The 25,891-nt window shown below is 40.8% G+C and overlaps 1 protein-coding gene across 1 annotated transcript in view; it reads left to right on the top strand.

The window, feature by feature from the left end:
• The window catches only part of ACSM4 (acyl-CoA synthetase medium chain family member 4), a 54,178-nt gene that overhangs the window by 4,217 nt on the left and 24,070 nt on the right, over nt 1–25,891 (top strand). Inside the window, exon 4 of the mRNA XM_045992950.1 lies at nt 8,038–8,089. Coding sequence (XP_045848906.1) covers nt 8,038–8,089 — 52 coding nt within the window. The remainder of the gene's footprint in view (nt 1–8,037; nt 8,090–25,891) is intronic.

Genomic DNA, 25,891 nt, shown 5'->3' with positions numbered 1-25,891 from the left:
TCTGATTTGTAACATTTCCTTTCTTCTCTTACCTTTGGACTTTATTTGTTCTTAAGTGTCTAGTTCACTTAGGTGTACAGTTAGTTTCTTTACTTCAGGGTTTTTTTCTTTCTTGAGGTAGGCCTGTAGTGCTAAAAGCTTCCCTCTTAAAAGCACTTTGCTTCATCCCATATAGGTTTTGGACTACTGCGTTTTCATTTTCTCTTGTCACTAGATATGGTTTTCATTGCTCCTTTGATGCCTTCTTTGAGCCAATTATTGTTCAGTAGCATGTTGTTTAATCTCCACATATATGTGATATGTCCAGTTTTCTTCCATAATCAAGTTCTTGTGTCATACCATTGTGGTCAGAACAAAATTCTTGTGAAGATTTCAATCTTTTAAATTTATTGAGACTTGTTTTTATAGACTAACCTATAATCCATCCTGGAAAACTTCCCATGTGCACTGGAGAAAATGTATATTCTGCTGCTTTGGGATGGAATGTTCTCTGTGTCAAATCAGTCCATCTGGTTTAAAATGTCATTGAAGGCCAATGTTTCCATATTGAATTTCTGTATGGATGATCCATCCATTGATATAAGTGAGGTGTTAGAATCTCTACTATTGGGGTGCCTGGGTAGCTCAGTTAGTTAAACATCTGCCTTTGGCTCAGGTCATGATCTCAGGGTTCTGAACTTGAGGCCCATGAAAGGCTCCTGGCTCAGCATGGAGTCTGCTCCCTATCCACAACATGGGTGCCCTCCTTTGTTCTCTCTCTTGAATAAATAAAATCTTTAAAATAATAATGATTCTGTAATATTATTGAATACTTAGTCCACATTTATATTTTTCCTCAACTATTCAAAATTTGTTACCTTTTCTAAATGCAGAATTCACTCAATGTTCATGCATTTCATTGGTTCTTATGGTTTGTGAGGGTTTTTTTTCCATCTAAAACAAGTTCCAACAATTTTTTTTGTTTTTCATGATACAGACAGTTTTAAAGAATAGAGGACTGTTGTCTTGTTAAATGTCTCACATTCTAAAGTTATCTATTGTTTCCTTATAATGAGACTCGGAATGAACATTTTTGACAAAAATACTACATAAGTGATGATGCATATTTCTCATTCCTCATACTGGGGAAACGTGCTGTCCTGCTTTGGGAGCTGTTAATATTGGTCCTTTGGTAAATGGCTTACTACCATATCTCTCCATTATAAAGATGCACTTTCCTCTTTACAAATAAAAAGTAATTGTGTGGTAATGATTTGACATTTATGAATACTTTATTCTCCAATCAACATTCATCCATTGATTTTAGCATGCACTGATGATTCGTTCCTGAATCAATTATGAAAATGGAGGACCCAAAACGGTGGTTTTCAACCCATCATTCCTTAATATTAATTAGGTGGCATTCCTCTATAAAGAGATAGCCATTTTTCTAAAATTAACAAGTCAGGAAATGACAGATGCTGGCGAGGATGTGGAGAAAGGGGAACCCTCCTACACTGTTGGTGGGAATGCAAGCTGGTGCAACCACTCCGGAAAACAGCATGGAGGTTCCTCAAAATGTTGAAAATAGAACGACCCTATGACCCAGCAATTGCACTACTGGGTATTTACCCTAAAGATACAAACATAGTGATCCGAAGGGGCACGTGTACCCGAATGTTTATAGCAGCAATGCCTACAATAGCCAGACTATGGAAAGAACCTAGATGTCCATCAACAGATGAATGGATAAAGAAGATGTGGTATATATACACAATGGAATACTATGCAGCCATCAAAAGAAATGAAATCTTGCCATTTGCAACGACGTGGATGGAACTAGAGGGTATCATGCTTAGTGAAATAAGTCAATCGGAGAAAGACAACTATCATATGATCTCCCTGATATGAGGACATGGAGAAGCAACATTGGGGGGTTAGGGGGATAGGAGAAGAATAAATGAAACAAGATGGGATTGGGAGGGAGACAAACCATAAGTGACTCTTAATCTCACAAAACAAACTGGGGGTTGCTGGGGGGAGGTGGGGTTGGGAGAGGGGGAGGGGGTTATGGACATTGGGGAGGGTATGTGCTATCATGAGTGCTGTGAAGTGTGTAAACCTGGCGATTCACAGACCTGTACCCCTGGGGATAAAAATACATTATATGTTTATAAAAAAAAATAATAAAAAAATTGGAAGGGGAGGCTAACCATAAGAGACTATGGACTCTGAAAAACAACCTGAGGGTTTTGAAGGGTCAGGGATGGGAGGTTGGGGAACACGTTTTGCACTAACTGGAATTTAAAATAAAATTTAATTTAATTAAAAAGTTCTATTTGCTCCATACCCTCAACAACACTTGTTATTATGAGTCTTTCAAACTTTAGTTATCACTATAAGCATGCAGTATTATTTCATCAGAGTTTTCATATCATTTGAAGGGACACGTAGTAGTTCCTTCTGCCAAGATGATAAAGTTTTTTAGTTTACTAATCTTTAATTGTTGGAGGCTTTTGTTATATTTTTAATTCTTTACTTTACAAAACACTTGGATGATCATCCTTTAATATAAAATTTTTGTGTGCCAATATCAGAAATTAAAAGAGTTATCACTACAGATCTTACACACTTAAAGTTAGGGGCACCTGGGTGGCTCAGTTGATTAAGTGTTTGCCTCAGCAGTTTTGGCTTAGGTCATGATCTCAGACTCATGGAATTGAGCCCCATGTTGGGCTCTGTGCTCAGGAAGGAACCTGCTTGAGATTCTCTCTCTCCCTCTACCCCTGTACGAATCTCTCACAATCTCTCTCTAAAATACATAAATCAATCTTCTTAAAAAAAAAAAAGATAACAAGAAAATACTATGAGCAGTTTTATGTCAACAGATTCAACAATGTAGATGAAATGGAAAGAAGCCTTGAAGAATACACCTTATTGGCCCCCGGGTGGCCCAGTGGGTTAAGCCTCTGCCTTTGGCTTTGGTCTTGATTTCAGGGTCCTGGGATTGAGCCCAGATGGGGCTCCCTGCTTCCCGCTCCTCCTCTGCCTGCCCGTCTACTTGTGATCTCTGTCTCTCTCTCTCTGTGTCAAATAAATAAGTAAAATCTTTTTTTAAAAAAAAATATATAACAACACAAAATAAAAATATGAATGATTCAATATCCATTTTAAAGAACTTTTTTTTTAAGATCACAAGTAGGCAGAGAGGCAGGCAGAGAGAGAGGAGGAAGCAGGCTCCTTGCCACACAGAGAGCCTGATGCAGGGCTCGATCCCAGGACCCTAAGATCATGACCTGAGCTGAAGGCAGAGGCCTAACCCACTGAGCCACCCAGGCGCCCCAATATCTATTTTAATAATTGAAATAATTATTAACAGCCTTACCAGAAAGAAAGTCCTAGATCCAAGTAGTTTTACTGGCAAATACTATCAAACATTTATGGGAGAAATAACACGAAAATTACAAAAACCCTTTCAGACACTAAAGGAGCAAGTGACACTGGATGTTATCAGGTTTTAAACTTTGCCAATGTGAAAAGTGAAAAATCTTCCATGTTAATCTTATTTTTCCTTTCATTACTAGTAAGATTGGAGTGTTTCTTTACAAAGATTTTTTTTTTTTGACAGAGAGAGACAGTGAGAGAGGGAACACAAGCAGGGACAGTGGGAAAGGGAGAAGCAGGCTTCCCAGGACCCGGGGACCATGACCTGAGCTGAAGGCAGATGCTTAACAACTGAACCACCCAGGCACGCCAAAGTGTTTCTTAAAAAAAAAAAATGTATTTATTTGACAGAGAGAGAGAGAGAGAGATCACAGGCAGGCAGAGAGGCAGGCAGAGAGAGAGTGAGGGAAGCAGGCTCTCTGCTGAGCAAATACCTGATGTGGGTCTCGATCCCAGGACCCTGAGATCATTACCCAAGCTGAAGCCAGAGGCTTAACCCACTGAGCCTCCCAGGTGCCCCAGATTGAAGTGTTTTTGTTTGTTTTTTTTTAAAGATTTTATTTGTTCATTTGACAGAGAGAGATCACAAGTAGGCTGAGATGCAGGCAGAGAGAGAGAGAAGCAGGCTCCCTGCTGAGCAGAGAGCCCAACTTGGGACTCAGTCCAGGACCCTGAGATCATGACCCGAGCCAAAGGCAGAGGCTTAACCCATTGAGCCACCCAGGCACCCCAGATTAAAGTTGTTTGTATATTTACTGTCCTTTTCCCACTTCAAAATCTGAATGTTTGTCTTTTCTGACTGGTTATTTAAGGTTTATTTATTTGAGAGAGGGAGAGAAAACAAGAGAGAGAGAACACGAGTTCGGAGGGGAAGACAGAGGAAGAGAAAGAGACAGAGAAGAGAGAATCTCAAGCAGGTTCCCCACTGCATGCAGAGCCTGGCACTGACATGCGGCTCAGTCTGACAACCAAACATGACCTGAGCCAAAATCGATCAAGAGTTGGACACCTAACTGAGTAGAGGGTAGTGTGCTCATTATAAAAGTAAAAGTCCTCAGTTAGCAGTCCTTCTACCTACGCGCTATGGTCTAAAATACCTGCTTGTCATTAGAGCACTTTTGACCTAAGGTATCATTCAAAGACCAGAACTGTGGGAGAGATGGATCACGAGACCAGTCACTCCTCACTTAACTAGATTTTCAGTAGTGCACTAAGGCACGAGGAGACAAGATAGTTTGGTTTTGATGGAGAAAGGAGACAGGTCATGAAAAACCAGAATATAAAAACCATAAAACTCCAGAGTCCCGAAGGAGGTCCTATGCAGCCAGATAAGTGGAGATAATGAAGGAAAACAAGCCCTTCTGGCAAAATATTTCATTATAGACCAGGGCCTGTACCATATTTGTCTGGGGAATAATCTTTCCAGGGAACCAGAAAAGTAATAAGACAAAGAAATGTGCAGTATATTAATTCTTCTCAGAGAGACTGAGAGTGTGTGGCTGGAAGTAATTTGGGATATTGGCTAAGAAATCCATAAAGGACACAGCAGTGAAAGGAGCAAGTTGCTAACCACCTACCTAAGCAAAGTAGATCGGACCAACTGCAGGGCTTTGTTTCTGACTGAGAGGATACGCAAGCTTGGGGCCAGAGCTGCTTTGCTTGGCACTCTGGGGGTGAGGCTGCACACTGTCACCTATACCTTTCTTTTTCATCCTTCCCCATGCAGCAAACAGCTTTTCCTCCAAACAGATGTTGAACAAGTGTATAAAGGATGTTGGTTAAATATTCATTATGAAGAATATCGGGCTCCCCGAGGGGCTGCACATCTTAGTCTCACCCTGGCTGCAGGAAGGCGGAGAGATGCCACGCTTTTCCTGGTACTCACTTGAATCCTCAAGCTCTCCAGCTTGCTCTCTCCTCCCTTCCTTACAAAACAAAGGGAAAAATAAGAAAAGGGTGAAAGTCAGAGGATGTATTTGGTTAAAAAAACACCAGAATTCCTTTCCCCTGCCCATCATGTAAGGGTGATAGGCTCCAACATCTCCTATCCCCCATTCCAAAATTGGAGAAGCTCTGAAAAATAAAACTGCTTCTCATATCTCATTTGATGCAAAACCTGACCTACCAGGAAGTGAAACTCTCTGCAGTCTTTATCCTAATCAGTTGGCATAGTCATATGTTTTTTTTTTTTTTTTTTTTTTTTTTTTTTTTTTTTTTTTTTTTTTCTCATTTTATTTATTTTTTCAGCGTAACAGTATTCATTCTTTTTGCACAACACCCAGTGCTCCATGCAAAACGTGCCCTCTCCATTACCCACCACCTGTTCCCCCAACCTCCCACCCCTGACCCTTCAAAACCCTCAGGTTGCCCCAACCTCCCACCCCTGACCCTTCAAAACCCTCAGGTTGTTTTTCAGAGTCCATAGTCTCTTATGGTTCGCTTCCCCTCCCCAATGTCCATAGCCCGCTCCCCCTCCCCCAATCCCACCTCCCCGCAGCAACCCCCAGTTTGTTTTGTGAGATTAAGAGTCATTTATGGTTTGTCTCCCTCCCAATCCCATCTTGTTTCATTTATTCTTCTCCTATCTCCTACCCCCCCATGTTGCTTCTCCATGTCCTCATATCAGGGAGATCATATGATAGTTGTCTTTCTCCGATTGACTTATTTCACTAAGCATGATACGCTCTAGTTCCATCCACATCGTCGCAAATGGCAAGATTTCATTTCTTTTGATGGCTGCATAGTATTCCATTGTGTATATATACCACATCTTCTTGATCCATTCATATGTTGATGGAGCATAGTCATATGTTTTAATGCAAAAATATTTATTGGTATGATTTCAAGATGCAGCTCCATGGCTTTATGTACCATATATGTACCTTTATAAAAGCTGTGAAACAATGAATTCTAAAACACATTAGCCATATGGTTTTCAGGTAAGAAATAATACTGAAAGATATTTCATAAGTGGCGAGGGAGAAAATGTTCACAAAGCACCCTGAACAGTGCCTGACACTCAAGAATCAAGAACTCCATTTTCTTCTGCCCACGTTTTGCTTGTATGGAGAAGGAGCCCTTCTTCAGAAATTAGCTCCAGGCTGGCTAATGGGAATCACATATTATGGATGAGGTACTGAGTGAAAATATTTGCAACTTATGCAACAGACAAAGAGCTAATAACTCTAAAATATCCAGAATTCCTGAAGAAGAAAAAGACCAAACTTGGTAGGAAAATAGGCAAAATACATGAATAGACAGTTTACAGGAAATGATAAGCAAATGCTCCTTTAACATTAAAAAAAATAACAGAGGGTTATGGAAAGGAAGGGATGAAGTGATGGGGAATCAGGTGATGGGTCCTGAGGAAGGCAGGTGTGGTGATGAGCACTTGGTGTTATGCGCAACTAATGAATCATTGAACCAATGATGTACTATATGTTGGCTAATGGGACATAATAAATTAATTAATTAATTAATTATAATAATAATAAATAATCCACCTTTGGGAGCCTGGGTGGCTCAGCTGCTTAAGCATATGACTCTTGATTTTGGCTCTGGGATGATCTCAGGGTTGTAAAAGCCCCCACATCTGGCTTGTGTTCAGTGATGAGTGTGCTTGGGATTCTCTCTCTCTCTCTCACTCACTTTGCCCCACCTCCCATTCCCTTGTCTCTCAAAGAAATGAATAAATCTTTTTTAAAAACCTGTCCTGTTGGGGCACCTGGGTGGCTCAGTGGGTTAAAGCCTCTGCCTTCGGCTCAGGTCATGATCCCAGGGTCCTGGGATCGAGCCCCACATCAGGCTCTGTGCAAAGCGGCAAGCCTGCTTCCCTTCCTCTTTCTCTGTCTGCCTCTCTGCCTACTTGTGATCTCTGTCAAATAAATAAATAAAATCTTTAAAAAAAAAAAACTGGGGGCACCTGGGTGGCTCAGCGGGTTAAGCCGCTGCCTTCGGCTCAGGTCATGATCTCAGGGTCCTGGGATCGAGTCCCGCATCGGGCTCTCTGCTCAGCAGCGAGCCTGCTTCCCTCTCTCTCTCTCTGCCTGCCTCTCTGTCTACTTGTGATCTCTCTCTGTCAAATAAATAAATAAAATCTTTAAAAAAAAAAAAAAAAAAAAAAAACTGTCCTGTTAAGTTTGATTTGGAAATTGTTTTTCCCAGTTCTGTGTACTAAAAATGTCCTCAAAACGATTATGCTAAAAAAAAAAAAAACCAATTATGCTGAGCGAATATAAGTCAAGCAGAGAGAGTCAAGTATCATATGGTTTCACTTATTTGTGGAGTATAACAAAGAACATGGAGGACATGGGGAGATGGAGAGGAGAAGGGAGTTGAGGGAAATTGGAAGAGGAGATGAACCATGAGAGACTATGGACTCTGAAAAACAACCTGAGGGTTTTGAAGGGGCGGGGGGTGGGAGGTTGGGGAACCAGGTGGTGGGAAATAGGGAGGGCACGTATTGCATGGAGAATGGGTGTGGTGCAAAAACAATGAATACTGTTACGCTGAAAATAAATTTTAAAAAAAATGTCCTCAAAACAATGGCATCTAATAGTAATGAATCAACATAGAGTCTAGATCATGACTTCTAAATATCATTGCCTATTCAAGGAGATCCTACGAGAAACTGATATTTCCAAGTACGGAGCAGAGCACATACCAGGTAAGTCTGGGACCTCTTATTAGATCAGAAAGTAAAAAAATAATCAAATAATGGTGGGGGCACATCAAAAGGACACAGAAGTCCATTGAAGGGCTCTCATTGACTGAATTTGAGAAAATCTGGGCATCAAAAAGAATAATCACTACAACTGGTGATTGAGGTTTTAAAATTCCATGACTCGGGGCACCTGGGTGGCTCAGTGGGTTAAAGCCTCATGGTTCAGGTCATGATCCCAGGGTCCTTGGATCCAGCCCCACATCGGGCTCTCTGCTCAGTGGAGAGCCTGCTTCCTCCTCTCTCTCTCTGCCTGCCTCTCTGCCTACTTGTGATCTCTGTCTGTCAAATAAATAAATAAAATCTTTTAAAAATAAATAAATAAATAAATAATACAGGGGGTAGGAGGAGGAAGGGAAGTTCTTTTTTGAGAACATGGCAGGTAGTAATGTAGAAAAATGAGAGAATTTGGAAATCCTTTTGTAACCTCCCATGCAGTGATTGATTCAGATAAGGATCATTATTGGAAGCTGTATCTTCTAAATGAAGGTAATTAGGAAATAGGATATTCACACAGAACACAGTATTGTCCCACAAATTACATGCTTACCTAAATGTTCCTTTAATTGAGAAATGTGTCTGACACCATCGAAACCAAGTGAACCCATGTAATATCATTAACAGTGGAACGATCTGACAGCAGATGCCTAAAGACATGATGAGGTGTACTGTATGTGGATCACCTGTGAAATGTTCTTGTCAGAAATTCTGATCCTGAATACTATCTACTCCAATCTAAACCTAATCTCCAATTTACATTAACAAGGTAAATGATACCATGACTGTCTTAGTCTATTTGGGAAGCCAGAATAAAATTCCAGACACTGGGTGGGCTTGTAAAAAAACTGAAATTTATTTCTCACAGTTTGGAAGCCGGAAGTTCAGGATCAAGCTACCAGCCTGGTTGGGTGTGGGCCCTCTTCTCGTATCCTCATACAGTGGAAAAGGCAAGAAAGTTCTTGGAGCTCTGTTATAAGGCTGATGATCCCATCCGTGAGGCTTTGTTAAAGTAAACAGCCTCAAAATTAGTAGGCTCAATTAAACTATTAAGTGATCCCTAATAACCTCCCAAAGTTCCCACCTCCTAATACCATCATCTCAGGGGTTAGAATTTCAACATATAAATTTGGGGTGGGAGACGTGAATATTCAGAACAGAACAATGAGGAAACGGTCACATACATGTAGTATGTGAGATATTCAATAAGACAATTCCCCTGGATTCAAAGGCAATGTCAAGGGAATAAAAGTAGAAGAATTCCTCCAGGTTAGAAAAGACCAACAAGACATAATAACAAAATGCATTACATGGACCTTGTTTGGAGCCTGGATCTTAAAACAAGCAAAACAAAACAAAACAGAACAAAAAGCTACAAAAGACATTTTGAGATAATTGAAGAATTGTCAGTGTGGAATGGATATAAATGATATTAAGGAACTATGGTTAATTGTTTTAGGTGTGAAAACAGTATTATTGTTATACAGGAGAATGTACTTATGTTTTAAGGATGAGTGCAGAAGACTTTTTTTTTAAGATTTTATTTATTTATGAGTCAGAGAGAGAGAGAGAGAGAGGGAGAGCGAGCACAGGCAGACAGAGTGGCAGGCAGAGGCAGAGGGCGAAGCAGGCTCCCTGCCGAGCAAGGAGCCCAATGCAGGACTCGATCCTAGGACTCTGGATCATGACCTGAGCTGAAGGCAGCCGCTTAACCAACTGAGCCACGCAGGCGTCCCAGAAGACCTTTTTAAAATATTTCATGTATTTATCTTAGAGAGAGAGATCACAAGCAGTGGGGAGGGGTAAAGGGAGAAGCAGTCTCCCCACTGAGCAGGGAGCTTGACATGGAACTTGATCCCAGGACTCTGGGATCATGACCTGAGCTGAAGGCAGACGCTTAATGACTGAGCCACTCAAGCACCCTGCAAGAGACTTTAAATGTGAAGAGAGTAATGTCTGCAACTTATTTTCTGATGGTTTCAAAGACAAATGTGTGTATATAGATATATAAACATATGTATATATTCATATGTGTATGCATGTGTGAATGTAAATAATGAGAGAAATAATGCAAATAAGGTAACAAATTAAAGTATGCCAAAATAATTCCAATTCTAAAGATCTCCAAAACATATTTTGAAAACCATTTTGCTAGACAATATGCAAACTGGATTCCCCAAATTAGTATTTGGTGGTGGCTGGTGGAAGCTCATAGAAACCAAAATATAATCCATCTCTCCATATGTGTATCTCTTAGTGCCTCAACTCAATCATGGTAATATCTGGGATTTCTTAATGCAGCTTCATGAATGGACTTGTTCCCATTGGTTCTCTTGTCTGGCACGTTGTGAAAACTTTTATAATCTTAGCTCCAGCTCAATTTCTCTTAGTTTTTGTTTTTAATCTTACAATTAAAAAGACTTCCCTCAATTTGTATTTCTCTATAGTGAAAGTCTGATCTGCTCCAGAAACATCTGTCTCAGGCACATCTGTCTCTAAGTAATTATGGTATGGGAGCAGGTGACTTTTTCCTTTGACCTCTCAAATTCTCAAGGTAAATTGATTATTATTTCCTTCTCTTCTGTAAGCTAAAGGGTCTGGAACTCTATGGTGACTTCTACTTCTAAAGCTCTATCCTTCAACACCAACTGATCCAAGAAAAAATTGTATAATTAGAGAACATGAAGAACTTCATGAAACATGAAAATAAAATGCACATATTTTTATGCAATATTTTAGAAGAGTAGGATGGTACCATGGAAAAGATCAGAATCTATGTTTATGGCCTAGAGGAGGGAAGGATGAAGGCAGGGAGACTGAAAAGGAGGTCCCTTCCCCCATTCTTATACAATAGCAAGAGGGACAGAAAGAAAATGGGAAATCTAAGTGGACTTTGAGTGGTATATTCTTTTTAAATATATTTGCTGGATTCCCAGAAAATATAAGGTAATTTTACCTAGAGCTGCTTATTTTTTTTTAAGATTTCATCCATTTATTTGAGAGAAAGAATGCCCAAGCAGTGGGGAGAGGCAGAGGGAGAGGGAGAAGCAGACTCCCCACTGAGCAGGGAGCCCGACATGGAGCTAGATCCCAGGACCCCAAGATCTTGACCTGAGCCAAAGGCAGATGCTGAACCAGCTAAGCCACCCAGGCACCCCTTTCATTTTATTTTTAGAGGTTTTTTGAGATAGGAGCTATTAATGTCCTGACTTCATTAACAGGCTTGGGGAGGTTAGATGGATTCCATTGATAAGCTGCTGAGTCAGAATTCAAACTCAAACCTTTGACTTCAAGTCCCATACGTTTTCTTCTTAATGATTACTAGAGAGAGTAGTTTAAGGAAAAGAAACCTCAATGCATTGCAACCCAAGAAACCTTCAGAATGATGGTAACCAGTAAGAGAAAAGAAGGAGGGGCAAAGGATAAAGGCCAGAGTATGTGATGATCGCAATGGATATTTATCCAGTGCTGCTTCTCCTTTCTCCCTATAACAAACTGATAAACAATATAAATTGTGTAAAGGGGCATGAGACATAGAGAAGCCACAAGTCTTGCTTATAAGGAAATGATTGTTCTGTGAATATTTCATAAGAATTGAGTGTTAAAATGATGTTAGGAATGGCAGACAAGAATAATTTATGCAACAGACATTTAGTTAAGTACGTTAGAACAGATACTGTTCTAAGCCCTGGGCATACGATAATGAGTGACTCATATAAAGGCTCTACCTTCATAGATCTCATATGATAGTGAAGACATAGGCATTAAACAAGCAAGTGAATTAGCAATAGCTCAAATACCAACACATGTGAGAAAGGAAATAAAGCAGGATGAAGGGTGGTCATGTGACACTCTGAAAATGTGATGGTTGAGTTGACACCTGATGAGGAATTTGAGTTGTTGCATTTGAAGTGAAGGGAACAGTGCACGAAAAGACCCTAAAATAGGAACAACTTTAGCAAATGAACAAAAAAGATGGCTGGAGCATGGTGGGCAAGGGAGAGAAACGTCGTGGTAGATAAGGCTGAAAGGGTCAGCAAGAGCAAGGATATGCAGAGCAGTGGTTCTCAATCCTCTCTCCTCACTAGACTCACTAGAGAAGCTTTCTAAAAATACAGGTGACTGGGTCCCCTCTTTCAGAGAAACTGATTTAATTGGTCTGAGGTGGGATACAGACATGTGTGCTTTGAAAAACACCCTAGAGATTCTGATAGGTATCCGAGGTTCAGACTTGAAAATACTAAGACTTCCAGGGGGTCTGGAGTAAGGAGAATACATGTGTAAGATTTTAGGTGGACACAGAAAATTTGTGGAATTTAAACAGAGTAAGCTGAAGAATCATTTCAAAAGAACTGCTCTTTCAAGGACATCCCCCACAGGAAAATGTGAGCAATCTTAATTGCCTGACCTCCTGAGAACATGAAAGCATTGCCTGCCAAGAGAACTTAGCCCAAGAGGCACCAACTCATAAAATATCAAGACATTCAACTTCCAAGCTAGCTAACATGTATTCAATCTGAGTATGTGTTAGACATCACATGCTCATCACCTCTGTACAGAATTTTATTTTATCTTCACAATAATTTCATTTTTTAAAAGATTTTGTTTATTTATTTGACAGAGAGAGAGACCACAAGTAGGCAGAGAGGCAGGCAGAGAGAGAGGGAGAAGCAGGCTCTCCACCAAGCAGAGAGCCCGATGCAGGGCTCGATCCCAGGACCCTGGGATCATGACCCGAGCTGCAGGCAGAGGTTTTAACCCACTGATCCACCCAGGTGCCCCTAAAATAGTTTCATCTTATCTGTTAAGTATTTTAGAGAAGATAATGTTAATCTTGGAGAGACTAAGGGTTTTGCATTGCACCACACAGCCACTAAGTGGCAGAACTGAAATCTGAACTCTGTTCTCTCTGATTCCAAAGTCTTTGATTGTCACCACTCTCCTGTATATGAATTCTAGTTTGCTAAGGTTACAAAATGGTCAGTTTTTATTTTTTCTTTTTAAGTACCGCTCCTCTAGGAGAGTTCTTTTGGGTTATGTTATGAAAGACTTCCAGAGTTAGAATGAATCTAACATATTCTGGTAAAAGGATGACTGCGGTAGTCATCACCCAGTGACTCACTCGCCCACCCCAAAGTAAGAATACAAGAATACAAGAATGCAAGAATATGCACTCTGGCCAAGTGACAAGTTCTGGCCAATGAAGGGGAATGATGTCTATCATTTATAAGCTAGAACATATAATTGCTCACAGTTCCACCCCTACTGATAACCCTTCAAATAATGGTTGTTCCATCAGGCAGGTCACAGAAGACCCATGACGGGCAAGTAGCAAAAGCAAAAAAAGTAAACAAACCTTTGTTGTTCTATACACCATGGAGATCTGGGGGATTATGTGATATACAGCATAGCATAGTTTATCCTGGTACAAACTAGATCCTCTCTGAGTTTAATCAGGGAGGATAAATTACTAGTTCTACTAGGGAGGACAATTCACTAGTTCTATTTATGTAAGATACAGGCCTGCAAAGAGCACGTGGATGTGTGTGTGTGTGTGTGTGTGTGTGTGTGTGTGTGTGTTGCTAATCAGTACATTCAAAATAAAAAAATACTCCAAGTCCATTAGTGGAAAACACTTCTCTATTCTTTCAATATGATCAGTTATTCAACCTGACAGGGCAGTCGATAAATGGAGGACCAAATGACAGCCTCATTCAGACTGCAAACCCTTCCTTGGAAGGAACATGCATGTATATGTGAGCTGAGCATGGGCAAAAAGGTCTCCCAAAAAAGAGCCTACCCATAGTAATGTTTCTGTGGGAGAAATACATGAATTCAGTCAACAAGTACTGGGAAAGCTACTATGTGCCAGGCATTATCCCAAGCACTAGAGATAGAATAGTGAAGAGAACAGACAAAAATCCCTCCTTTAATGAAGCTTGTATTCCAGTGGAGTAAGGGAGGATAATGACATGGCTCCAAAGGCACTTAACTGTGCGGGTATATTCTCTTCTTATTTCGCATGAGCATCCATCTGAATAAATGAGAAATGTGGTAAACCTAACACCTCCCTCATGTGTCAACATTTAGAGTAAAGTGTGAAGCAATATGTGTGATAATCTCACCTACACTGTCTGGGGCCCTGAAATGCAGGTCACCAATTTGGCTTAAACTCTTAAATACTGGTTTTCATTTCCCTTCATAGAAAACAATAGATCTTTCTTCTTCTGGCTGCACCTGGTCCCCTGCCCACTTGGACTAGAGAAAGAAATGGAGTCAATGTTTTGATCATTACATCTGGCATCTAAGGTTCCCTCTATCCCCTTGGGAACCTCTAAAGAAATGACTCTCCCTAGGGCAATTATCCACTGAGGCCAGAAGTTTCCAGGGGTAGAGTTTAAAGTCAATGGTAACACCATTTTTTTACTCTAACTGGTATGTTTGCATAGAAAATACTGCAACTCAAGGTCAGCTATGGCTTAATGTATGTGCCATCTCATCCAAGGGTGACAAAGGCAGTAATAATCCCACCTCATTTTTTTTTTATTCTAATAACTATGAGCTGTGTGAATCTACAACTTATGTATGCCCAGGACCCTGCACAGAGTCTGGTACAAAGTAGGTTAATGAGTAAATATTTGGGGGAATAAATGTATCCTAAATAACCATAGGTGTGTGTGTGTGTGTGTGTGTATGTGTGTGTGTTTCAGTTTATAATCTTACTTTTTAAAATTTACTAGTCAGGGGCGCCTTGGTGGCTCAGTGGGTTGAAGCCTCTGCCTTCGGCTTGGGTGCTGATCCCAGAGTCCTGGGATCAAGCCCCACAATAGGCTCTCTGCTCAGCAGGGAACCTGCTTCCCTTTCTCTCTCTCTGCCTGCCTCCCTGCCTACTTGTGATCTCTGTCAAATAAATAAACAAAATCTTTTTTAAAAATAAATAAATAAATAAAAATTTACTAGTCAGAGAGGGTGGTTGGGTTATGGACATTGGGGAAGGTATGTGCTGTGGTGAGTGCTGTGAAGTGTGTAAACCTGTCCATTCATAGACCTGTACCCCTGGGGCTAATAATACATTATATGTTAATAAAAAATAATAATTATTTTAAAAAATTTGCTAGTCAAAAAAATTCATTAGTCACCATTACAGGTTGCAAAAGCACAATTCAATATGCTGATAATTGATGACAATAACAAAGAGAAAGAATTAAGTATTAAAATACATGCCCTGGGGACACCTGGGTGGCTCCATCCATTGTGTCTGCTTGCAGCTCAGGTCATGACCTTGAGGTCCTGGGACTGAGTCCCACATCCGGCTCTCTGCTCTGCAGGGAGCCTGCTTCTCCCTCTCTGTCTGCCTGTTGTTCTGTCTACTTGTGCTCTCTCTCTCTTTCTGTAAAATAAATAACCTTTTAAAAAATTTAAAAAATTAACCTCTCAGAGTTTCAGTTTCCTCATTTATAAAGTAGTACTAGTAGTACCCACTTCATAGGATTTTTGTGAGGATTACCTGAAATAATAGCACATGAGATCTCAGGAAATTATAAACTGCTGTATACATGTAAAGGATAGCTGTTATTACCAGGTGAACAGTTTCTGTGGAAAACAGATCCCTGAGGATTTTTAGACTCCTAACATCTGGATTGTTGTGCTTATATAAACCTGAGGAGTGATTCAACTTTCCCAGCCTCTGATCCAAGGAGTTTACCTAAGTGGTTAACTATAGATTCTCTATTCTGATAGAATTTGTAATCTCCCCCCCTAAAACCTATGCTAGATTATAATTACCATCTCACTTGCCAGGGATGAAACATGCTCCCTACAGGCCCAGCTAATGGCTCCAACTACCTGTCCATATAGTCCCTGAGGTCTTCTGCATAACAAGGTCCCTGGTAATTGTCATCACTGGATATAATCTTGGCCCTTCCCAAGGAACCATTAGAGAGCTGGTGGCAATTTAACAGGGGTGGCTTATTATCTTTTCTTCCTAGCTTAAGTAAAATGCTCCTGTAGGACACTTGCGTAACTAAGTAAGAAAGCATAGAATACATAGTACCCCTTGTAGGAGGGAGAATTCAGCTCTTACAAACCAAACAAAGCATTCAAAGACCTCAGAGATGTTCAAAGAACCAAATGGATCCTAAGTGACTATAGCTGGATGACTGCGCCCCAAATTTTGGATGAAAGCACTAAGGAGAGAGAATATTTGAAAAGTGGAATTCAGAAGTAAGTTGTCTAGGAATTAGGGATTGTTTTTCATGACATCCTTCGGAGAGAATACTACATACTATCTCATATCCCCAGGTCCTGGCCCTGCTACTGGTGTATAACAAGCATCTAATAGATGAGGCAGATATCTAAGATTGTCTGCCTAGCAACCAACTTCTGAGAATAGCCTATCTCAACTATATGACTATCATAACAGTGCATATGGAAAAACCTGGAAAATACTCCCTGAGCCCAGTGATCAAGGTTAACATCATCAGTGACAAGTCAATAGCATGCACCCTTGATATGGTGCAATGAGAATGGCACTTCCCTGTTGTGACTTTCTTCCCCAACACCAGTGACCAGTCTAACCACGGGAAAAACATTCCCTAGAGCTCTCTGTACTGTCTTAGCAACTTTTCTGTAAAACTATTCTGAAATAAAAATTATTGTTAATATTTTATTTAGGGAAATAAAGAATGGATTCAATCTGTTTTTTAAAAAGTACTGTATGAAAATCATTGTGGAAGGGGAAATGATGGTAGGTTTGCCAATATGATGCCAAGATTTGAGGAAATTGTGCAGTGCATAATAGGTAGATACCTCCCATCAGGAAATAATTGTGGTTATTGAGGTATGGAATAAAAATATTTTTCTTAAAAAAAAAAAAAAAAGGAGCTGAGCGGGGCATCTGGGGGCTCGGTTGTCTGCCTTCGCCTCAGGTCATGATCCTGGAGTCCTGGGATGAAGCCCCATGTCAGGCTCCCTGCTCAACAGGGAGTCTGCTTTTCCTTTTTCCACTGTTCCTTTCCCTCTGTTCCTCCCCTGTACTTCCCAACCCCCACTCATACCAGTGCTATGTCTCTCTCTCAAACAAATAAATAAAATCTTTTTTAAAAAGGAGCTGAGGATGGGGCACGTGAGTGGCTCAGTTGGTTAAGCAACTGCCTTCGGCTCAGGTCATGATCCTGGAGTCCCAGGATCAGGTCCTGCATCAGGATCCCTGCTTGTCAGGGAGTCTGCTTCTTCTGCTGACCTCTCTCCTCTCATGCTCTCTCTCTCAAATAAATAAATAAAATCTTAAAAAAAAAAAAAAAAAAGGAGCTGAGGAAATGAAGATAGATACAAAGTAGGGTAGAAAAACAAGACAAAAAACTAGAATAAGATGAGGACATAAAACACATGCTGCAAAGACCTTTCCATTCTATTAAAAGTATACCTGAAATTTGACTAGAGCTTTCTTCTATGCAGCTGAGAGGGAAAAAGCATGATTTTATGGACACATTTAGCATCCATAAAACAAATGCAAAAGCAAATTCTATGAAGGTTTTGAAGAAGACCATAACTGGACAACAGCAACAAAGTTCAGATAGTCTGCTGAGGTGGGACTTGGATTGACATCCTCTTCAGAAATTTGAGGAGACTGATACAGACCATATCAGCTCTACACAGAAACAGGCCAAGGGGGGTGTGGAATAATCACTGGACACCACACTATTTCAGGATAAGAACAGAGGGGTCACAGATGAATAAGGCACGGCACTTATCCTAGAGGACATTATATTCTAGGGAAGTAATGTGTTAGTTACCGAAGTGTTGCATGTGGCATGTGAATGGGTTTATTTTTTTTTTAAAGATTTTATTTATTTATTTGACAGAGAGAGATCACAAGTAGGCAGAGAGGCAGGCAGAGAGAAAGAGGAGGAAGCAGGCTCCCTGCTGAGCAGAGAGCCCGATGCGGGACTTGATCCCAGGACCCCGAGATCATGACCTGAGCCGAAAGCAGCGGCTTAAACCACTGAGCCACCCAGGCGCCCCTGTGAATGGGTTTAAAGAGGGAGTAGTTGATTATACTCTGCCAGTAGTGAGGAAAGCGATATGTGAGCCAGAAAATGTTTTTTCAAAAAAGAGGTATTTAGGATGGTTACTCTGGTAATGTAGTGGTTACATAGGAAGTGAAGATTCCAGGACACACAGGAGTTGGGAGGTGTTCCAGAGGTGAAATAGAAAGATTGGTTGGCTCCTAACTCTGTTTCTAGCCCACCTAAAACTGGAAGGGACCAGTATTATACTGGTCAATTGTTTTTTGGTTGTAAGGAACAGAATCCCAATCTATACCACTTGAGGGGAGAAAATGATTTACCGGTCTGGTGAATCAGGTATGTATTGCTGGAGGGTTGCTTGGGTGGAACAGTCAGTTGAGTGTCCAACTCAATTTTGGCTAGGGTCTTTATCTCAGGGTTGTGGAATCGAGCCCCACCCACATTGGCTCACACTCAGGGCAGAGTCTACTTAGTTTCTCTCCCTCTCCGTCTGCCCCTCTCCCTTGTGCTGTCTCAAATAAATAAATAAATCTTTTTTTTTAAGATTTTATTTATTTATTTGACAGACAGCAATTACAAGTAGGCAGAGAGGCAGGCAGAGAGAGAGGAGGAAGCAGGCTCTCCACAGGGCAGAGAGCCCGATGCAGGGCTCGATCCCAGGACCCTGGGATCATGACCTGAGCTGAAGGCAGAGGCTTTAACCCACTGAGCCACCCAGGCGCTCCCATAAATCTTTTTTTAAAAGAATGTATTGCTAGAACTCACACATGAATTCAGCAAAGTCACAGGATGTAAAATCAACGTGCAGAAATCTGCTGTATTTCTACACGCCAATAATGAAGTAGCAGAAAAAGAAATCAAGCAATTGATTCCATTTGCAGTTGCACAAAAAACAATAAGATACCTAGGAATAAACCTAACTAAAGAGTTACAAGATTTGTACTCTGAAAACTATAGAACATATATGAAAGAAATTGAGAGGACACAAAGAAATGGAAAAGCATTCTATGCTCATGGATTAGAAGAACAAATATTGTTAAAATGTCTATACTACCCAGGGGCGCCTGGGTGTCTTAGTGGGTTAAAGCCTCTGCCTTCAGCTCAGGTCATGGTCTCAGGGTCCTGGGATTGAGCCCCGCATCAGGCTCTCTGCTCAACAGGGAGCCTGCTTCCTCCTCTCTCTCTCTCTCTCTGCCTGCCTCTCTGACTATTTGTCATCTCTCTCTGTCAAATTAAAAAAAAAAAAAGTCTATACTACCCAAAAAAATCTACAAATTTAATGCTTTTCCTATCAAATTACCATTAGCATTTTTCACAGAGCTAGAAAAAACAATCTTAAAATTGTGTGAAACCACAAAAAAACCCAAATGACCAAAGCAATCCTGAAAAAGAAAACAAAACTGGAAGCATCATGATTCCAGATTTCAAGGTATGTTACAAAGCTGTAATCATTAAGACAGTATGATACGGTCAAAGAAACAGACACAGAGATCAATAGAATAGAAAAGAGAACCCAGGGGAGCCTGGGTGGCTCAGTGGGTTAAAGCCTCTGCCTTCGGCTCAGGTCATGACTCCAGGGTCCTGGGATGGGGCCCCACATTGGGCTCTCTACTCAGCGGGGAGCCTGCTTCCTCCTTTTTCTCTCTGCCTGCCTCTCTGCCTACTTGTGATCTCTCTCAAATTAAAAAAAGAAAAAGAAAAGAAAAGAGAACCCAGAAATGGACCCACAACTAATGGGGGTCATCCATGGTCAACTATAGTCAAATAATCTTTGACAAAGCAGGAAAGAACATCCAATGGAAAAAAGACAGTCTCTTCAACAAATGGTGCTGGGAAAACTGGACAGCAACATAGAGAAGAATGAAACTGGTCTACTTTCTTACACTATACACAAAAATATATTGAAAATAGATGAAAGACCTAAATGTAAGACATTTAAATGTGAAACCATTAAAATCCTAGAGGAGGAACACAGGAAAACATCCAGTCCAGGAACCTCCTTGACCTTGGCCGTAGCAACTTCTTATCAGACACATGGATGGAGGCAAGGGAAACAAAAGCAAAAAAGAAATATTGGGACTTTATCAAGATAAAAAGCTTCTGCACAGTAAAGGAAACAATCAATGAACTAAAAGGCAACCTATGGAATGGGAGAAGATATTTGCAAATGACATATCTGATAAGGGGTTAGTATTGAAAATCTGTAAAGAACTTACCAAACTCAACACCCAAAAACCAAATAATCCAGTTAAGAGATGGGCAGAAGACATGAATAGATAATTTTCCAGAGAAAAAATCCAAATGGCTAATAGACACATGAAAAGGTGCTCCACGTGACTCATCATCAGGGAAATACAAATCAAAACCACAATGAGATACCACTTCGCACCTGTCAGAACAGGTAAAATGAACAACACAAGAAACAACAGGTATTGGTTAGGATGTGGAGAAAGGGGAACCTCTTGCACTGTTGGTGCAAACTTGTGCAGCTACTCTGGAGACCAGTTTGGAGGTTCTTCAAAAAGGAACAACCCTATGATCCAGCAATTGTCCTACTAGGTATTTAGCCAAAGGATACAAAAATACAGATGTGGAGGGGTACATGCACAGATGTTTATAGCAGCATTATCAACAATAGCCAAACTATGGAGAAGCCCAAATGTCCAACAACTCATGAATGGATAAAGAAGATGTGGTAAATATAATATTACTCAGCCATCAAAAAGGATGAAATCTTGCCATTTGCAATGACATGGGTGGATCTAGAGTGTATTATGCTACATGAAATAAATCAGTCAGAGAAAAGGATCACAGATCTCACTCACATATAGAATTTAAGAAAGAAAAAGATGAACACATGGGAAGGAGGAAAAGAAAAAAGAGAGAGGGAAATAAGTCATGAGACTTTCAATAATAGAGGACAAACTGAGGGTTGATGGTGGGAGGTGCTGGAGGGAGGGGGAGATGGGCTAGATGGGTGATAGATATTAGGGAGGTCACTTGTGATGAGCACTGGTGTTGTATGTAAGGGATGAAAAACTGGATTCTACTCCAGAAACCAATATCCCACTGTATATTAACTAATTAAAATTTAAATTTTTTAAAAAATGAGGGAAAACAAGAATGTATTGATCAGCCAAACCATAGGAAGATCCAGGTGCAGCTGGGCCTCCTCCATGTTGAGGTCCCTTTCTGAGATTCCTCTTAGCTCGCCTTCCCACCTACTCATAGTCTTGCCATTTCCAAAGCCTAATTCAAATTTCACTTCCTCCAGCAATGTCTCCGCACCCACCCCGTATAGCAGCTCAGCCTGTGTTGAGCTCTATTGTTTCTTGTTAGGAACAGGGAAATGGAATGTGTGGGGGAGGAGGATGCTACCTCCTAATGAGCACTATCATTTGTTGAGCCTGCGTTATTGTCCAGATGCTCTCTTCCCTCTTATAATTACATCAGACCCACCCAGATAAACTAGCATAATCTACCCATCTCAAGGTCCTTAACTTAATCATATCTGCAAAGTTCCTTTTGCTGGATAAGCTAACATAGTCACAGTTTCTGGATGTTAGGACATGGACATCTTTGGGGAGCCTTTATTCAGTCTACAACACTCAACTTAACCTTGGGACTTTGTTCATTAAAGGACAAAGGAACCCTATGTCTGAGCCCAGGCACTCTCTTCTGGATATCATGTGGGGTACCAATGAACTCTGGAGGTGAAAAATGTCACTGATCATGGTCATCAACAAGCAACATTTAGGCACAGACTTCACTAAACCCAATACCTCTTGGCAGCAACTGACGTTCACAAAGGTACAAGCAGGCAACGTTTATGTTCAAACCAGTCAGCGATACTGTCTCAAAATTATTTCCAAATGAGATCATGCCAACATTCAATAAAAGCTAGGAGTTTGAAGGATTTCTCATGATCTACTTTAATCAATGTTGAGACTTAGATATGATTCCCTTAGCTGACCTTTGCCAGGAGAACAGGCTATGTCCAGCTAAGCCACAAGAATCAAGCATGCCAATATTCCAGGCTACTTGAAAATCATGAGAGACTCTGATAATGGGCCATTGAACAGTATGGATCTTGATATCCTCAGCTCCATGGACAAGAATAATCCACTAATGTGCTGGGGCTTAGCACTGAACCGTAAGAGGAAATGCTCCTGCATTTCCTCTTTCCCCTCCCAGCTGTGTCTCATAAATTGCTGTTGCTTTAACCACAGGTTGTCCAGAGAAACATCAGCTCTCCTCCCACGGGATTATGATCCTCCCAACTGTGCACCGGAGACTCTGGACTATAATGGCATAGATGCCACCAAAAGAAAAGAAGGAAGGAACCAATTTTTTGGCAGATAAGGAGCTGAGTCTTTGTGAAGAAGCTGAAGGCCTTTCTGGATCAATAATACCATTTTCTGGTAAGGAAAAAATGCATGTGGAACATGGAAGTGATTCTAGTAAATGAGAAGTTGTGAAAGTATGTTTAAATGTATAGAACAGAGCACTAAGAGTCCCATCATCTTGCCGTAATTGGGTAACTGCTGATCAACCCCAGATAATTGTCCCTTTGATGGGAAAAAGGACTGTTCTACCTTGTGAGAGTTGATAGAAATATAGCAAAAATCTGTGATAGCATTTCTTTGGGTTGGCTCTGGAGAAAACAATTGCAGGCTAAAATTTATGCTGTGTGCTCCATGAATGGCTTTTGTTAATTATTCACCTCTCAGAGCCTCAGTCACTTTATAGGTAAACAAAATGCCTAGAGCGCCTGGGTGGCTAGTCTGTTAAATGCCTGGACTCTTCATTTTGCCTCAAGTCATGGTCTCAGGGTGATGATCTCAGGATTGTGAGACCAAGGGCTATATTGAGTTTAACCTAGCCTAGAGCGCGTTTAGGATTCCCTCTCCTCCCTCTGCCCCCCACCCCACTCCACTCAGGTGCTCTCTCTTTCTGTCTCTCAAAAAATTTTAAAAATAAAAATAAAACAAAATGCCTGCCTCCGAAGGGTGTTGAGATAAGTAAACAAGATATTGTATGAAAAACAGAGTGCTGAGTGGACATTAATTGCTCAAGCATCCTTCCACTGTTAAAGGTTCCCTTAACGCACTGGAAATCACTAAGACTTTAGAAATAACCTACTCAAATTCTCTCACTTTTACAGATATCTTCAGGAAATATTTTGTTAAATATGTGTATATACAAATTTCTACTTAGATAATGTCTTGACCTAAATGAGTCAGTGATTTTCAGATTTGACCCTGGAATCATGACCTTCCCACAGGATCCAAAGTCAGGAAATGGCTGTGTTCAATGCAAAATGGAGACTCTTCCAAGTTTCACGGTCTCCCTAAAGGCCTATATGTACAAATTTACCCAGAAAATCAATAGCAGACTAAAGAGATAGAAAGAAGAAATGTTACTGGCAAAAAATGTTTACAGTTTAATTGAAAGATTCTCACCTGTAATATCTTGATTACTATTTTATTAGTAACGATTGTGTTTGCATATGCAAGACCTATTTCACTGATTATGCAGATAATGGAGATAATGATGAATTCAGATCAGATCTCTTTTATGATATTTAGTTTCAGATTTTTTGGTATGTTAATTTGATGATATGGCATATTTATCTGTGGTGGTACAGGAAATCAGAACAACTGATTTTTCAATTTGGAGGAGAAGATGAAGGAGATTTGTATTAAAAACTATCTGCTTGGGCGCCTGGGTGGCTCAGTGGGTTAAGCCTCTGCCTTTGGTTGAGGTCATGATTCCAGGGTCCTGGTATTGAGCCCTGAAGCAGGCTCTCTGCTCAGCAGGGAGCCTGCTTTCCTCTCTCTGCTTGCCTCTCTGCCTACTTGTGATCTCTGTCTGTCAAATAAATAAATAAGTAAAATCTTAAAAAAAAAAAAAAACTATCTGCTCTAATACCTGCACCATTCACCTTAGGAAGCAAGAATGTTCTAGGTGTCCCATGTCTTGATAATCTTTCTAATTCATCATTAAATTGGGACCAAGAGGGTCACCTGTGTGGCTTAGTGGATTAAAGCCTCTGCCTTCGGCTCAAATCATGATCCCAGAGTCCTGGGATCGACCCCTGCATCGAGCGCTCTGCTCAGCGGGGAGCCTGCTTCCTTCTCTCACTCTCTGCCTGCCTCTCTGCCTATTTGTGATCTCTGTCTGTCAAATAAATAAATAAACTCTTTTAAATAAATAAATAAATTGGGATCAAGAAAGCTCTAAATGATGAAAGTGAAGACTAGAATGCTTCAGACTGATGGCATTTGAGTTCAGCCCTGAGAACCTGGAGCACAAGTGATAGAACATTAAAAGAGGCAAAAAAAAAAAAAAAAAAAAAAAAAAAGTCACCAAAATGGTGGCTCCAACCCAATAGCTCTTCTAGTTTTGGGGGGATCTCAAACAGTGAAAGCCTTCTGCCATAAACAGTTGTGAAGTTTGATTTTTTTTTTTTTTAGATTTTATTTATTTGACAGAGATCACAAGTAGGCAGAGAGGCAGGCAGAGAGAGAGGAGGAAGCAGGCTCCCTGCCGAACAGAGAGCCTGATGTGGGGCTTGATCCCAGGACCCCGGGATCATGACCTGAGCCGAAGGCAGAGGCTTTAACCCACTGAGCCACCCAGGCGCCCTGAAGTTTGATTTTTAACGTGCAATGTTTACTGAGCCCTAGCTACCCACCAGGCACTATGATAAGGTGCTCACTTAAACCCCACGACTAACCAGTGAAGAAGGTACTACCATTAATCTCATTGCACAGATGAAATGAAACTTGGAGATATTAAGCAATTTGGCAAAGGGCATCCAGAGAGGCAAGTGTGAATGCAAGTATGTGTGTTATATATGTGCATACCCGTGTGTGTGGGTGTGTGTTTGGGAGAGAAACAGGGTGTCACTTTTGGCAAAATGCTAAATCATAAGCATGGCCCCCACTACTTTCCCTCTCCCCACCCTTCTCTAATCTTACTACCTCTACCGTACTTGCACAGGTGGTCCCTCTTCTCTCTTCCTTGTAATTATGGAGAATTTAATACCAATGGTGTTGCCAGAAATAGCTCTTCCTGGGTTACAGTAAATTGCATTTGCACAAAATGGGCCTCCTGCTTCTCCACATGTCACCCTGAGCAGCAAAGAAGGCTTGGCCAAAACAATGAGGGAATGGTACTCCCTAATTCCTTTGTTCTGCTGTTTATGTTATCACCATGTGGCAGACTTAGGCAGCCTTTGCACCTGCAGATTTTTCCATCCCATACAAGGCAACTAAGTAGGACCAGAAGGCAAAAAGATAAGGGTATTCATCTTCAGCAAAAAACCTTTATTGAAGAAGGTAAGTCATGATGTTATGTTAAGTAATAAGAATAAGATACGCAGCCTCTACCCACACCATCTAGGTAGGTTAGGGATACAAGACACAGACATTGAAAACAATAATATAAGGTAGAAAACTGTCATGTGAGGAGTACTGATGCATACTATGGAAATTCAGGAGGAAGAAATAACAGTATTATTTTTTAAGAAATGTTAAATAAAGGGCGCCTGGGTGGCTCAGTGGGTTAAACCTCTGCCTTTGGCTCAGGTCATGATCTCAGGGTCCTGGGATCGAATCCTGCATCGGGTTCTCTGCTCAGCAAGGAGCCTGCTTCCTTCTCTCTTTCTCTCTCTCTCTCTACCTGCCTCTCTGCCTACTTGTGATCTCTGTCAAATAAA

The sequence above is a fragment of the Meles meles genome, chromosome 21 (genome assembly GCF_922984935.1).
Source record: "Meles meles chromosome 21, mMelMel3.1 paternal haplotype, whole genome shotgun sequence".
NCBI classification, from domain to species: Eukaryota; Metazoa; Chordata; class Mammalia; order Carnivora; family Mustelidae; genus Meles; species Meles meles.
This window is presented reverse-complemented; position numbering and strand designations above follow the sequence as displayed.